General features: G+C 40.4%; 1 protein-coding gene across 2 annotated transcripts in view; it reads left to right on the top strand.

The window, feature by feature from the left end:
• Positions 1-438: 438 nt before the first annotated feature.
• Positions 439-16088, top strand: part of ITPRID1 (ITPR interacting domain containing 1) — a 104986-nt gene continuing 89336 nt past the window's right edge. The window contains exons 1-3 of one of the 2 annotated variants that reach the window (XM_054494189.1): positions 439-619; positions 1911-1959; positions 2294-2337. In XM_054494189.1, the coding sequence (XP_054350164.1) occupies positions 457-619; positions 1911-1959; positions 2294-2337 (256 nt within the window). In that variant the 5' untranslated portion in view covers positions 439-456. The remainder of the gene's footprint in view (positions 620-1910; positions 1960-2293; positions 2338-16088) is intronic. The other variant, XM_054494188.1, reaches the window with a different exon arrangement.

Genomic DNA, 16088 nt, shown 5'->3' with positions numbered 1-16088 from the left:
GAAATGGGACTGAGCCAAGCCAATCTGTTGCCAAAGCCCTCATTTTTCTCCAACATTTGGGTCTCAAAAATAATATTATAGATATAACTGTTGGATAAATTTGAAGGCTATTTACTGGGTGTGTCCTCAAGTCTAATTTCTTTGCTTTCCATCCACATCCCAGACCACCAAAGTGAATCTGCAGAGTGTACATGTGGTCTGATGACTGGCATGGCCACTTGAGTCCCAGGCTACTTTGCCATGGAGAGGGAAGCACTTCACCAAATTGAGACAGGGAGCTTGGCTCAGGTGGGTGAGCCAGGTTCATGTATGACTGTGAAGCTGGATCATTCATCTGACTGTAGGCATTCTGACCTTCTTTCTCCCTTTCACTGAGCCAAGCCCAGAAGCTGAACTCATTGTGTCTGATTTGTTTGTGTGTGTGTGTTTTAAGTTAGTTTGCAGAATTACTCTCCTATGATGGCACAGAAATCACAAGGATCTGACAACCTTCAAGAAGGCCAAGAAAAGAGCAAGACAGAGATCCTGAAGTGCACCAAGAGCGCGTGGGCTCTGCTGGATGAGTGGCTGCCCCCTGACCCTGAGGAGGAAGGCCAGGGTCTCACCATCCCCATGCTGGGTGAGAAGGACCCTCAGGCCTATTTGAAAACATTCCTCTGTGAGTGGTGAGGGATGCGGGAGCTTTTGGCCACGGGCAGGTGATTTTGGAACAAAAGTATTTGGCTTTGAATATACCACTGTTCCTAGCATGATGCCAGAAGCATTTATGAAATGGGCACTTCTGACTTCTGCTATACACATCAGGACACAGACCTCCTTGAAAGAAGTAGACCAATTAATGAATGAACTCTGCTTCCTTTCCACTCCAAACATCCGTCATCCTAAGTTCACAAGACTTTGAAGCTGTGTGGGGTCTGGGCATGAGGCTTCTTTCAGGTCATCAAACATTTTATTGAAAAACTGATTTGTTGGATCCTGCAGGAGGCATTGACAAAAATTTTAATCATTTAAAGAGTAATAAGTAAGGAAATACTTCCAGCACCCCCTGCCCCCATTATGTAACTGTTGAATGGTTTTTCTTCTTTGCCCGTCACCCAATTCATTCTAACTTCACAGCAGTTCAAGTGAAGAACAATATGGACCTCCTGGGTCCACCTGGCTTTTATGGTTCACCTGACACCTTGTGAGGGGGATAATTCAGGCGCTTCACGATTTGATAGGATAAAGTCAAACAAAATTAGCCCAGAGTACACAGTTGCTAAGCAGAATAGAAACAAATATTTAACAGGAAATGCTGCTTTACATCCTCTCCTTTTTACCTGTTGACTATTTGTTGAGCCAATGATAAAGAACCACCTTAAAAGACTGGTGCCTTTTTAACACAGGGTGCCTTTGGCAATCCAGGGACTCTAGTGCAATTTGTCCCTGGAATGAATGCAAATTTGGCTTCTAACCTGGCAGAGAACTCCTTGCAAATAACCATCACTGGCTGGCTGCCTTAGGTAAATGTCGTGATTCAATAAGGAGAGGCTTTGTGGTGATTTATATCCAACAAGAGAAAGACAAAAGTCTCTTATGCTTTCTCACCCTTTGTATTCACACCAGGTAATTTAAAAATTATTTTAACATCTCTTGTTCTTCAGTGGTTTATTTTTCTTCTCTCTCACATTTTCTTTCTTTTTTTTTAAGTTACAGTCTTTTGACAAGTTTACACTTCATTCTCAGGAAAGGCTGATCATGGAAAACAGGAGATTTTGCCTTCAGGAAAAAAAAATGAATATGCTTATGGAAGGAAACATGTGACTAAATATGTGGGAAATAGAGCGACTGAGTGGTGGCTGAGTAAACAGGGTAGCGTCCTTTTAGCTGGTTGTGCTTTGACTAACTGATCTGTTCTTTCTTACTTGTAGAAGATTCCAAGCAAGAAAGTATTCAGCAGTGGCTGGACTCTGGATTCTTGTAAGTGTTTGTGTGTGTGTGTGCCTTATATGGTTCTCTTGCAAAGATCCATGAAAACAATGTGTGTAACTCTGCCTGGGCAAGGTGGGGGAAGTGTAGGGATTTTCACTTTAATTGTACTTGAAGTATTATTCTATTATTGTAAAAACTATGTATCAGTTTAAAACAACAAAATAAAATACTACTCTAGTCCCTGACTGTTTATTGGTTTCTAAAAGTCCTCTCTTACTAAAACCTAACTCTGCATTTCCTCTCATCTGTTTAATTAAAAAGTAATTTAGTATAATTTATTTACACACATTATTTGACTCACAGTACTTTTGTTTCTTTACAGTGTCTCTGCAAATGAAAACTTTCAACAAGTCATTGACCACACTGGTAAGACAAGAGAAGTAGTTATGCTTTGCGAAGCTGAGTAGGAGATATATTAAAATGTCTATGTGAATAAATCTTCTTAAAATGAGAATTATCAGAGGCTTCTAGAAATGATCAGCCCTCAAAAACTATCCAGCTCAATCTCTTCATTTGACGTATGACTGCAACAAAAATGATAGGTGCTTCCCCAGCAGCAGGTTAAGGGCTGAACCCAGGGCTCTTGCCATATCATCAATGGCTCAGAGTATAGCATAAACTCACTGGGTTCTATGAAGACATTTGCAAGGATGTAGTTATGAAAATGAAATTGTTTAATTTTCCCCATCCTATATTATACTTTTATTTCTGAATCTAGGTTTTTTTCTATTCTTTGGTCTCAAAATTGCACTTACATTCTCTCTTTCTAATAATGCACTTGTTCTCAAGAAGAATAAATGTCTGGATTCTAAAGCAAACAGTACAAGTATTTCTGAAGGAGAAAATGTATCACACTTGTTTCACTGAGATTTGATAAAAGCAGTATAAAAAGAAAAAGAAATTTAATTACAGGACTCACAGTTTCCACCTTCATTAAATGCAATACCTTATTTTATAGAATCTAAGACCCTTCAATTATAAAATGCATTCATATTTTAAGTACCATTTAGGAAAAAAAAAACAAAACCTGGCAATTACAAATAGAAGGCAATATTGACTGTAATACGTATCTTGATTTTCACATGTTAAAATGTGAAAAAGTATGTTTCAAAATGGATGAAATATTGTGAAGAATTTGTGTGAAAAAATGACATAAATTAGGAACTTAATGGTTAGATGAAAAAATTATTAGTCTAATAGTCACTTACTTTGCTGGTTTTAATTATTTCACTTCCTCTACTGCCATCTTACATTAAGACTGACCCTTGGCTACAAATCAGTTTAAATTTTGAATTTTTTTACTACTTTTAAAAGAAAACCTATATGTGTCATTGAAATTTCCCTTTTCACCAACCTTCTTTATTTTTTCTAATATAAATTTCCGTGATGCCAAATACTGTAAAGATTTTTGCCAGTAAATCAAATGTAAGTACCTCTCTGCTCATAATAGTTCGGACTCAAGGAAAAGCAAAAACTTAAGAAATATAGCCAGCATTTCATATCCCCCTGATGTTTTCTCTTGCCCCGGTTGTGGTGAGAGGCCTGGCACTGGTTCTGGGGTCATCAGTAACTACTAAAAGCTTCACGTCCCAGAAATTAAAGACAAATCACAGCTCTTCCTCTTCTGAACCAAGTCAATGAACTGGAAAGGCACAGACATGAAGTAAAGACCTGGAGGAAAATTGGGATAGTGATATGGCTCTGAGATCAGAAACACAGTCTCGATTTGCCAGGTCTTTTATCTTCAGCAAGATTTTTAATAATAATGGAATAGCTTCTTACACATTTAATTGAGCCTTCGCTTGTACAAGGCCCTTTCTCATTGATCATATTTTAAGCTCCATGGCCTGTGTGGTAGCATGGTTGGTTTTGTCTTTTTGTTTTTTGCAGATGAGGAATCTGGGGCACAGAGTGGTCAAGTGCCATGATTGTTGGTCACAGCTGGTTAGAGGCAGGTAGAGGAATGGAGGCCTGGCGTATTGATATCAGCCCCGCTGCGTGTTGGCTTCAGCCATGATGAGAGAGCTGCACTGAGCTTGGGGAAGCTGAGAGACACATTGAGAAGGGTGGATGCTAGAACAGTACCAGAAACTGGGGACCTGAAGGTCATGGCAAGAGTGACAGGGAGAAAAACTGTGGAGATGAAAAGGACCCAAAGAGGAGGAAGAAAAGAAGTCACTATTGGAGGGAAAATCCTGTCAAAACTCATAAAATACTGATAAAATATAGAGTGACGCATGAATTTCCTAGGGCAGCAGTAACAAATTATCACAAACTTGGTGCTTTTAAGCACCAAGTTCTGTTGTTTTAACAACAGAAATGTATTCTCTCACAGTTATGGAGTCTGGAAGCCCAAAATCAAGGTGTCACCAAGACTGATCTCCCTCTGAAGGTTCTAGGGAAGAATCCCTCCTAGTTTCTTTCTAGTTTCTGGTGGCCTCTGGCAATCCTCAGTGTTCGTTGGCTTGCAGCTACATAACTCCTTTCTATGACTTCATCTCTACATGGCCTCTTCTCCTTGTGTGTCTTTTCCTCTTATAAGGACACCAGTCATTGGATTAAGGATCCTATGTAATCCAGTATGATCTCATCTTAAATAATTAACTATTCACAAATACCCTATTTCCAAATAACAGCACATTCTGAGGTTCCAGGTGGACATGAAATTCCAGGGGACTCTAGTCAACTAACTAGAATTCATTCTAAGGTGGGTTTCCTTATTAATCACTTCTGAGGCTTTGTACACTAAGGTAGCAGCAAGATCTAAGTGTCTTCATCTTATAGGTGACCCAGTGCCTCCCACAGAAAGCATTCTAGTGAGTCTTCAGCCCTTGGACTGGGCCCAAATAACATAGATAGTTGGGATAAGGCTTCAGTGGTCCTGTTCCTGGTTTCCTGCTGGTTTCTATGATGGCCAACGTGGGGCTTGGCCTTTTATGGTGACTCTCTGGCTGTCATGCTCATCTGTAGCTACCTAAAATCTCAAATCTCATTTTTATTAAGCGGGAATCTGGTTGGCCCATTTTGTACCTTGTTTACCACCATTAAGCCAGGTAAAGCCCTTGGCACTTCAGCCTCTTATCAGTAGAACTGGGAGGGGAAGAAAATTAATGCATACTGAGGATGCACATGCTAGATACTATACATACGTTATCTTGCTTACCAGACCACCTTTGAGGTGAATATTACATGGAGGAAAATGAGGCTCAGAAAGGTAAAGTAACTTGACAAAAGCCACCCAGTTAGTAGGTATGGGAGTTCAGATTTCAGCTTAGATCTGTCTGTCTGTATAGCCATGCTCTCCCTCTGGAAGACTAATAACATTTACTACACGTGTTATGCATGGAAACCCCTGGAAGGAAAGCCCTGTGCTGTGGTTTCAATGTTCCCTCCAAAACTCATGTTGAAACTTAATCACCATTATGACAGCATTGAAAAGTGGGACTTTTGATAGGTAATTAGGTCTTGAGGACTCTGCCTTTATGAATGGGTTAATGCCCTTATCCTGGAGTGAGTTATTTATCATAGGATTGGGTTAATTATCACGGGAGTGGGCTCCTGATAAAAGGATGGGTTTGGTCCCCATTTTCTTTCTCTCTTGTGTGCTTGCTTATCCTCTGCCTTCCACCATGGAATGACACAGCAAGAAGGCCCTCACCAGATGCAGCCACTTGATTTTAGACTTCCCAGCCTCCACAGATGTGAGCCAAATAAACTTCTTTTCTTTATAAATTACTCAGTCTGCGGTATTGTGTTATAGCAGCAGAAAATAGTCTAAGATACCCCTATCCACATCCCTGTTGGAAAAGTCAAAGCATGGGCAATGTGGGTAAGTCACTGGAACTTCTCCCTCCAGGCCTTCTGACTCTTATGCATCAGCCCTTTGGGACCACAACACAGTCCTCTGGAGTTCAATTGTTTTTATGTGGTGCAATACTAACTTTTTTGTTTTTATGTCAGTCAAGTGTCTATATTCATAGCTTTAAAAAGATACATAAAGTTGGTCAAAGGGTATAAACTTGCAGTTATAAGATGACTAGGTTCTAGAGACCTTAAGTACAGCATGGTGACTATATTAGTAATAATGTAGTTTGTACTTAAAATTGTCTGAAAGAGTAGATTTTGAATATATTCTCACCTCAAAAAGAGGTATTTTTTACCCTCAATAAGAGATGGAGATGATTTGAATTCAAGTCTGTCTGATTTCAAAGTTCCTGCTCTTTCAACCAGAAACTAGCATACCTCCAATGACTGCACACTGGTGTAAATCAACTGTCATTAAGTTTATCTCTAACTTTTCTTTACTTCTGTGAGCCAATTTTGGGTGGCAGAAAAGAGTGCTCTCTAAATTTAAGGTTTTAATGCCACTAAAATATAGAGGCACATAGACTAGATTTTAATTCAAAGAAAAATTACTACTTAGAAACAGTTCTAATAGTAAGAAAGAAGTATAAAGCTATGCTGAAATTAACCTATAAATAACTCCTATAACTAAAATTTGCCTCAATTTTCACCAGTCTATAGGTACAAATTAGGTTACAATAACATTGGTACCTAAATTTTCCTGGATTATTGCCCTCTTCTTGGTGACACAAGGTCTATCTGCAAAATATCTCCCCCTAAGTATTTCTGGGAGTTACTATCTATCTCAAATATCTTCATAAATGAGCTCCCTTCCACTGCCCCTGCTACTACTCCAATAGAATCCTCTTGGTATCACCACATAGACAAGTCATTTCAATACTTTCTGAGCATCATGTTCTTCTTCTGCTCCTCTGGGAACCACCATTATTGCCTTTGAGCTTTTATGGTGCTCTACTTATTGCAGAATTTGTATAGAAACACTCATATTCCATGGCCAGACACAGTTGCCCACACCTGCAATCCCAGCACTTTGGGAAGTCAAGGTGGGCAGATCAATTGAGGCCAGGAGTTCGAGATCAGCCTGGCCAACATGGCAAAACCGCGTCTCTACTAAAAATACAAAAAAAATTAGCCTGGTATGGTGGCGCACACCTGTAGTCCCAGCTACTCAGGAGGCTGAGGCAGGAGAATTGCTTGAACCCTGGAGGCGGAGGTTGCAGTGAGTGGAGATCATACCACTGCACTCCAGCCTGGGCGACACAGCGAGACTCTGTCTCAAAAAAAAAAAAGAAACACTCATGTTCATTATACTACATGACTATCATCTGGAGATTTAGGCAGCGTTACTAGTATTTTATGTCACATAAAACCCATGATGAAAGTAATTTTTCAGCTTCTTCCTGCAGCCCATATCTCCCTTGAGCCTTAGACTTAGGCTGGAGACTGAAGACTGAAGAACAAACATGACATCAGCTCTATTTCCTTGCCCGCAGGAACACAAAATTTCTGACAGATTCCCTTTTATTCCTGTCTTCAGTATTTAGCAAATATGTGTTGATTGCCTCCTATAAACCAGGCTTTCCATTAGGACTGAGAATGCTGAAGAAAATAGATGCAATGGTGATAGAAACAATAAACAAATAAATACATATGTAATATGCTAGGAGGATGGATGATCAGGAAAGGCATCTCAAATAAGGTTATGCTTCAGCAGCTACCTGAAAGAAGTGAAGGAGGGGAAAATTTGTTATCTGGGTATGAGCTGTTTCAGGAAAATAAGATGGCATATGCAAAGCCAGGGGGCAGGAGTATGTCTTCTGTGTTCCAGGAATAGCAAGGATGCCTGAATGGTTGCAGTTAAGTGAACAAAGATGACAGTAGAGGGCTAGGGGTTAAAGAATTATCCAGAAGCCAAATACATCTAGGGCTATGTATATCCCTGTAAGTATTTTGGCTCTTACTCAGTGTCACAAGGGAACCCTTCAAAGTGTTACAAAGAAGTAGTATTATCTTGGTTCTTTTTAAAAGAAGAACTTTAGCTGCTGTTCACAGAGTTGGCTTTGGGAGGAGGAGGTTGGAAAGGGTTGAAGCAGGGATCCCAGTTCAGAGGCTAATACAGTAATCCGGAGGAGAGAGGATAGGGCTATACAAGGCTAGTAGCAATTGTTGTAGAAATGTTGGATTCTGGTTATGTTTAAAATGTAGACAGGGCAGCATATGCTGGTGAATGAATGTGGGATATCAAAGAAAGAAAGAAATCAAAGATGACTGCAAAAAATGTTGCCCAAGCATCTGGAAGAATGAGTGGCAATTTATTGGGATGGGAAAAACAATAGAAGGATAGGGCTTTGCTTCGGAGATAGGAAGTTCAATTTTAGGCATGTTGTGATTCAAATGCTTAATAGATATCCAAGAAGATACTATTGAGTAGGTAGTTGGAAATACAAATCTGGAGTTCAGAGGAAAGGTCCAGGAATAGATATATACATTTGGGAGTAGTTGACGGGTAGATGTGTTTAAAGACACACAAGTAAATGCAGACAAAGAAGAGGCCAGGAAGATGTGAAGGACCAGCAAAGGAGAAGAGGTAGGTAATGACGTACAAAGGGAACCAAAAGAGAAGAGTCTGAAGGCCTCAAGTGAAATCAGTGTGTCATGGTGGAAGTGATCAACCCCATCAGCTGTTGCTAGTTGATTATGTATGAGCAGGAATGACACCGTAACCTTGAGAAGAGCTATTTCAGAGGAAAGGTGGGAGAAGATTGTATAGCTTTCAAGTGGGAATGATAGTAGAAGAATTGGAGACAGAAAACAGAAAACTGCTTTGAGGAGTTGAGAGGTGAAAGGGAGCAGTTAATTGAAATAACAACTGCAAGAAAAGTGAAGGCAGAAGATTTTCTCTTCAGGAGTTGAAAGCTGTTGCAGTCAGGTGTGATGGGAATGATTGGTGGCTGGGATGTACTGAGGCATACGGTGCCTTCCCCTGGCCTTCCTGAAGCTGTGGGCAGAGCCTGGACCTGTTGTTCTGAGAGTTCTCCTCTTGGACTATTGAAATCTCTTCCAATAAAACATTGCTTACCCAAGCTCATTTGCTGATAGAAATGATTTGGGTTTCTCCCTTTAGCTATGACAGATGCCTTCCTGTGCCCCTTCTTTCTATATGAATTTCAATAACTGCAAAAGATTGGACAGCTGCCCTTGCTGCTTACATTCTGAGTCTCTCTGGAGCACTTCCCAAAGGATGGACTCTCATCTTCTGCTCTGTCTTCTGGCAAATGTTAGGGCATCTTAGCTGAGTGGCCTGACAGTCTCATCTCCAGGGCGTTGTCTGTTCAGGGCACCTGGATGACTTACAGGGAAGAGCCTCATAGGCATCCTTCAACTTCTTTCTCTTTTCCCTTTCCAAGAACTACCACCTCTGTGGGCAGATTAACTCTTCTAAGTGGTCACCAACTACACAAGCAAACATGTTTGAGTCTCAGTTTGGGATGAATATGGATCCACAGACCTTCCTATAACCACAAACACAAGATAGAACATTCAGAGTCTTTTTGAGGTCAATAGTGGTGTTAAAGAGCCCATGGTCATGGATGTTAAGGTCCCTATTCCCAGGCTGCAAATTCATTCTTAATCTCAGATTCCATATGAAAGCTATGAATTAAAAAAAAAAAAAAAAAAAAAAAAAAAAAAAAAAAAGCCTGGAGAGAGTATCTGGTTCATAGCAAACTCTTTCCCACCACCAGAAAACAAATTAAACATCAGTGCTATCTGACTGAGATATGCATTGTCATTACAATACCAGGATTATAATGCGAATGAGAGTGCATTGTCATTTTAATGCAAGGATAAGACACATACAATGAGTGCACATTTTAACATGTAGGTTTATATAATTAGCACTTGTTTAACAACACATCCAAGCATAACTGTGAGTGAAAAGACTAGAAGTAACTCCTACAGCAAAAAGACAGTTTCTATCAAAGATATGCTTGGTGCCAGTTACTACTTGATAGGTTAATTCATTTGTCTTTTTTATATTTAGTTATTTCTTCTCCCATCCCCAGAGAGGTCCCAGAAGAATAAACTCATTTCTTTTCAAAAGGAATTTCTTTCAGAATAGGAACTTATAAAATAAAAAATCTAAATTTTCTTTGTCTGTTTTATCAGAAAAAGTCAAAGTAAATCCAAGTAAACATAACAGATGTTCCCTTACTGCTTGTCAGGTGACAATATTCACAACAATGATCTGTTTTAGGTGAAGGGAACAACGATGTAAAATATATGACTCTTGCTCTCCAGAATGTCACTCTAACTGTCCAGAATCATTATAATTCAAATGTAACCTACATCAACTTTTCTACAAGACCATCTAGTCTTATTCCTTCTCATTATATTCCTAGTTCTTTATCTTTCTTCATCCAGTTCCTCCTATCTTAAAGTCTTTCCTGTTCTGTTCTCCTCTCCTTCTTTTGAGACCTGACCCAGGTCCCATATTCTCCATAAGACCCTCCTGACTTCTGCACTGATACTGAATCTTTCTTCTGAACACCACTAACATGCATTTTGGGTTCTACCCATGTGGCTCTTGGCCAGTGCTGCCTCAAATTTTTAGGGATATCATCCATTTCACTCACAAAATTATAAACCCCACTGAGACGGAATCATCTGTAAATTATCTGATTTCCCCAAAGTTAGTCGACAAAAGGATCTCAGTATAACATAATGAAGATGTTGTCAGGCTGGAAAGTCTTCTCAAAAGAGGTGAGACTGAAACTAGTAAATGAAGGAGGGATATGGTTTTTTAAAAACAAAGAGGCAAAGCAAGAAAAATTAATTTGCTGGAAGCAATAGGGGTTTGAACAAAGGCACAGAAATGAGAAGAAAGCTAAATATGTGCCAAAAAGCACATGGAAGGTGATCAGATGAAAGAAATGGTTTCATGCTAGGGAGCAATGGTAGAAATTTTTCTGTTAGATAGGATGAGGTCATATTATAAATGTTTTAAAATCCAGAAAGAGGGAATAACACTTGATGTCTTAGGGCTGAGATGACACTGGAGTGTCATCTCAGGTTCCAGTTCAAATGGAGAGGTAGTTGTACTTGTGGTCTGGGCTGAGCAGGATTTTGACACCGTATCTTTGTTCACCTGAAAAGGTCGTGAATAATTTGTGATAATAATTAGTGATAACTGTCGCAGGTGCGGTGTTGAGGGAGTTGAAGCAAGCATGTTACACATTTGCCAGCTCTATTATAGTGAGTCCTGAACTCACTGTAGTGAGAAGAGGAATGACAGATGCAGTGTTTATCCTGGCAGTGGGGAGGGGGAACACGTGGGGAAGAAGTTATAATGAACTCAGGCTTGAGGTGACGAGGGTTTACAATAGGGGGCGGCAGTGAAATGGGGAGGAAGGGTCAATGATATCTGGAAATAAACAGACAAGTGGGTGAAAAAGAGCAAAGCATTCCAACGGGCTTTAAGGTTTTGAGCATGAGTGTCAGCAGAGTGTAAGAGACTTTCTTTTAAATAGGAATATAGATTAATAATTTGCCAACTGAGACAAATGCTGCTGACTACCTCTACTAAGTGTCCCAGTCATGCAGGAGTTAAATCTACAGAAAGCTGTAGAATGCTATTATTTTAGAGCCCTGCAAAAATGTAATTTGATTAGTCTATTGGATGATATTCCAAAGAACCAAATGTCTTCCATGAATCAGTCAGAAATGCTTAGGAAAACCAAAATAAAAAATGCTTTCTAAGCCAATAAAGGTGCTAATTAGTGCCTTCTGCATATCTAACTACATCTTCTCCAGTAATACATTTTGCAGGGTTAAGTGCGGTGTCTGCTGCTTCAGATGGCAGAAGTCCACCTAACAGTGGGGAGGGTGGCTGGAGACTCAAGTATCTAAAAGGGAGTTAAAACTGACATTTTAACCCATAGAAGGAGATGTATCAAATGGAGTGGGAAAAATTTTTTTCTCACTTTAATTTTTCCCCAAACTAACCCTTAGGAAACTTGGGGATAGTAGGACTTAGTGTTTGTTTTTTTCTTTCTCCCTCCCCAAACACTCTTAGAGAGTAAAATCTGGTTTAAAAAAACCTAACCAGGGTATCCTGGAGGGGAAAAAATAGAGAAAATATCAAAACCAAGCAACTAGAGAAGCAAGTATAGAATTGAGGAAGACCTAGCGAGCGATCTTGTGTTGGAGGTACAGGTACACATGTGTACTACCTGGGGCAGTCTCAAGCCTGGTGCCTGCAGAAACCTGGGAAAATCCGGGTAACGGGAGTAGTTTGTCTGTCCTGTGATGGCATTCCCTAGGCGTGAGCTTCCTGCTCTGATCTGAGGTAGCAGACTCAGATGCTTCCTGGAGCCAGACAGGTAATTGCTAATGATAGAAGCAAGTGGGATAGCGGCTGCAGAAAATTGGAGAGCACGTTGCCTTCAACAGATTGCTGCCCTGAAGACACCTGGGCCGGGGCTGCTGGCTCTTCCAAGTTTTAAGGAAAGTCTAGCAACCCCAATCCCTGTGAGAACTGGCACATTGTGAGCCACCAGCTTGCACTTCTCCATTCAAGTTCATTATTGAGAACAGGCAAAGGGAAGCAGGACCTGACCCTGACAAACCCATCCTCAGGCCCCGGGAAATTTACCTTACAAATTAACAAAATGGGGAAAACCAAAACAGAACAACCACCCAACATACAATGAATAATAGTTTCGTATTGCCCTGTGCAAGGCTCCCAACTGCCTGAGTCCAAATGTTGGAAAAAGCTATCACTGCTTCTGCAATCATCAGGAAGTAAACTGACAGTAACGCTGTGAAAATACCCCTTGGTCTCCCGCGAACCTGGAAGCCCAGAACGTAAAATGGAAATCAAAAAATAAAACTATCTTTAATAATTTTATAACAATTTTTAAAATGAGGTTCATCTTGAGTTTAAAAAATCATATTCAGTTTTCCTTGCCTTGGTTTTCTCCAAAATCTAAGCTCAGCAGCAGAGAAGGCTGTATGTCTGAATGTACTGTCTTTAGACAGAGATTTGTATCATTTGAAACAAGATCAAGAAGAAAAAGTAAAGGCCAGCTGTAGTGGATCACACCTGTAAACCCAGCACTTTGGGAAGCCACAGTGGGTAGAGAGCTTGAGGTCAGGAGTTCAAGACCAGCCTGGCCAACGTGGTGAAACCCTGTCTCTACTAAAAATACAAAAAAATTAGCCAGGCATTGTGACACATGCTTGTAATCTCAGCTACTAGTGAGGCTGATGCAGGAGAATCACTTGAACCTGAGAATCGGAGGTTGCAGTGAGCTGAGATCACACCACTGCACTCCAGCCTGGGTGACAAAGCAAGACTCCATCTCAAAAAAAAAAAAAAAAAAAAAAAAAGTACAGGAGTCTGATAGCTGCATTTGTACATCTAGGAGGGTGAGATTCCAGTGAGGGGAGTCAGACACCCGACCTGACATCCTCTAATTATCGGTGACTGCTGGGCCCCACAGGATGCTAGTTGTACTGTGAAAGGCAAGAAAGCCCTTTCCCCAGCTGGTTCTAAAACTGTGTAAGGCTTTCATCTGTGTCATCAGACCGTGACCCAAACAGTCCACTTTGCACATTTCCTAGCAAACATGTTACCGTTAGGGACTTTTTCTCTTGGAGAGTGCCCTTGGCTCCCTAGCAATCAGATTGCTCCTGATCAAGTGACAGTACACAGGGCGTGGTCCATGGAGTGTATCCTCTAGATCTGGTGGGCACTAGAATCCCTTCAAGAAGCCCTGGGTAAAGGGCTCCAGATTCTGGATGACTGGGTTTTCTGGATGACTTGATTTTCTGCAGGGCTAGGGTTTTTGAAAACTCAGCAAGGCTGAGCTAACTCTTCTCATCAATATCTGAAAACGGATCATTTCCTCTCTGACAGTTTGTGCAACGCACTGTGGCTACAAGGCCAGATCCCTGGCCTGATGTACATGTTTATTCACACATTCTAGGAAACCCAGAGCAATAGCAGGCAAACAAAAAAGACCAAAGCAGTGGCAAGAATGTCAGTGCTGGCAGAATATGCAGCCAAATGTCCTAGAACCATGGAATGTTTTAGGTGAAAATGGGTGTTCAAAAACTCTCCAGAATCATCTCGAAGAGCTAAACCAGGCACAAATGGAGGCTTTACGTTGTGAGTTACATGCAAAGTAGTAGATAGAACTGCTGCTGGTAGGAAAGGGGCAGGAATAAATTTTTTAAAAATTGCTTGAAACAAATATTTTATCTTCCATTTAGGCAACTTATTATTTAATTCATTGTGGCATCAAGTTATTACAATATGATCACCTAAAAATTACACTGTGCTTGCATCTATGACATGATTAATAAGGTGGCAAATGGGCTTTCATCTGACAACTTCAATCAATTGGCAGTAGTTTTATGAGTTTCAGAAGCTCTGAGATGGAGTTGGGTGCAGTGAGCAAGAATGCTGCAATGGATTAGCCATGCCTGCCTAGCTGAATTGTGTATTGACTTGATAGTTTTCAAACTCTGGCTCCTGAAGGTGCCTCATGGGTGAGGGAAGAGCTAAGTGGAAGAGCACTACATTCAGAACAGCTCTTTTTAAATTTATTTAAGTTATTAGAATTTTGCAAAAGGTTTTATATTATTGTGGAATTCCTATGATAAAACCTAGTGTTTTAAAACTACGAAGATAATGGGGAAAAAAAGACTGGTGTTCTGATTCTAAGTTCATTTCTGACCTGGTGCATAAGTTTGAGTCAAATATTCTATTGTAACTTACATAAATATTTGTCACCAAATGTCACATGGAAAATTTTTGAAACATCACACTTGTTTCCTAATAATGGTCATTCACTCTGATATTCCATCCTTGATCATGGCTCCCTAGAATGTTTTATTATGAGCATTTATATATTCTCTTTATGTTTTCAACTTCTAAAGTTTATATGTACCCCGTCTTACCCTGTTTTTTCTAAAAAACAAATCCACCTTTGAAATTTATTCTAAACAAAGGATAGTAAATAACTCAATCTTATGTGATAATTCCAATCAGTTGGTAGTGGTTTTCCTGAAGAAGGGATAAGAAAAGTGACAAAATTGGTAATGATGTCTGCCATGGGAGTAGCACTGGGAGTGATAGCACAGAGGCCATATATATTCCCACTCACTATCCTTTAAAATTGATTCTATTTCTCACCCTGCCTGACTCTTTTTTTTGAGACGGAGTCTTGCTCTATCGCCCAGGCTGGAGTGCAGTGGCGCAATCTCGGCTCACTGCAAGCTCTGCCTCCCGGGTTCACACCATTCTCCTGCCTCAGCCTCCTGAGTAGCTGTCACCCTGCCTGACTCTTATGATGAGAGTTACATATGTTTTGTAGAGCAGAGACATTACTGTACCTATTTTCTCACTACTTCTTTAAATTGTAGTCTTGTATTCTGAGCTTAGTTAAGAATCCACTATTGCCAGGCAGGGTGGCTCATGCCTGTAGTCCCAGGACTTTGGGAGATGGAGGCAGGTGGATCGCCTGAGGCCAGGAGTTCCAGACCAGCCTGGCTAACATGGTGAAACCCCGTCTCTACTAAGATTCAAAAAACTAGACGGACATGGTGGTACACACCTGTAATCCCAGCTACTTAGGAGGCTGAGGTATGAGAATCACTTGAACCCGGGAGGCAGAGGTTGCAGTGAGCTGAAATGACACCACTGCACTCCAGGCTGGGTGACAGAGCGAACAGTCTGAAAAAAAAAAAATCACTATTTACTTGCAAGTCAGTAATACATCTCCAGTCTTTATCCTTCTAGACCAGTCTTCTTTTTCCATTTAACAGGGTGACTAAGCCTTTTGAAAATCTTCTGAAAATGATGGGTATTCTTATCTCCACTCCCAAAATTTGGCATTTAGAGACAAATTCACAGGTACCTGTCGTCTGTTCATAGACTCTTTACTCAGACAAGAACCCTAGCCCTTTATTCTCTTCAGTATTGTTTCATATGTTTAAATCATTCAGGATTGCTTTTCCAAAATTTCTCCTAACCTCTGTTATCTTTCTTATGGTAAAAATCTTTATGTTCTCATAGAAATACAGCATGGCAACACTTCCCAGTTTCACACACATCACACATTTGCACCCAGGAGAGCAACAAGTAACTGGAAATAAGAACACTTGTGAACCTTCTGAGGAATTTGCCCATATTCTAAGCATTTTCTTCTGCAGGTGTCAGCCACATTTCATATGATGATACAGGGTCT

Source organism: Pongo pygmaeus, chromosome 6 (assembly GCF_028885625.2).
Source record: "Pongo pygmaeus isolate AG05252 chromosome 6, NHGRI_mPonPyg2-v2.0_pri, whole genome shotgun sequence".
In the NCBI taxonomy this organism is placed as follows: Eukaryota; Metazoa; Chordata; class Mammalia; order Primates; family Hominidae; genus Pongo; species Pongo pygmaeus.
This window is presented reverse-complemented; position numbering and strand designations above follow the sequence as displayed.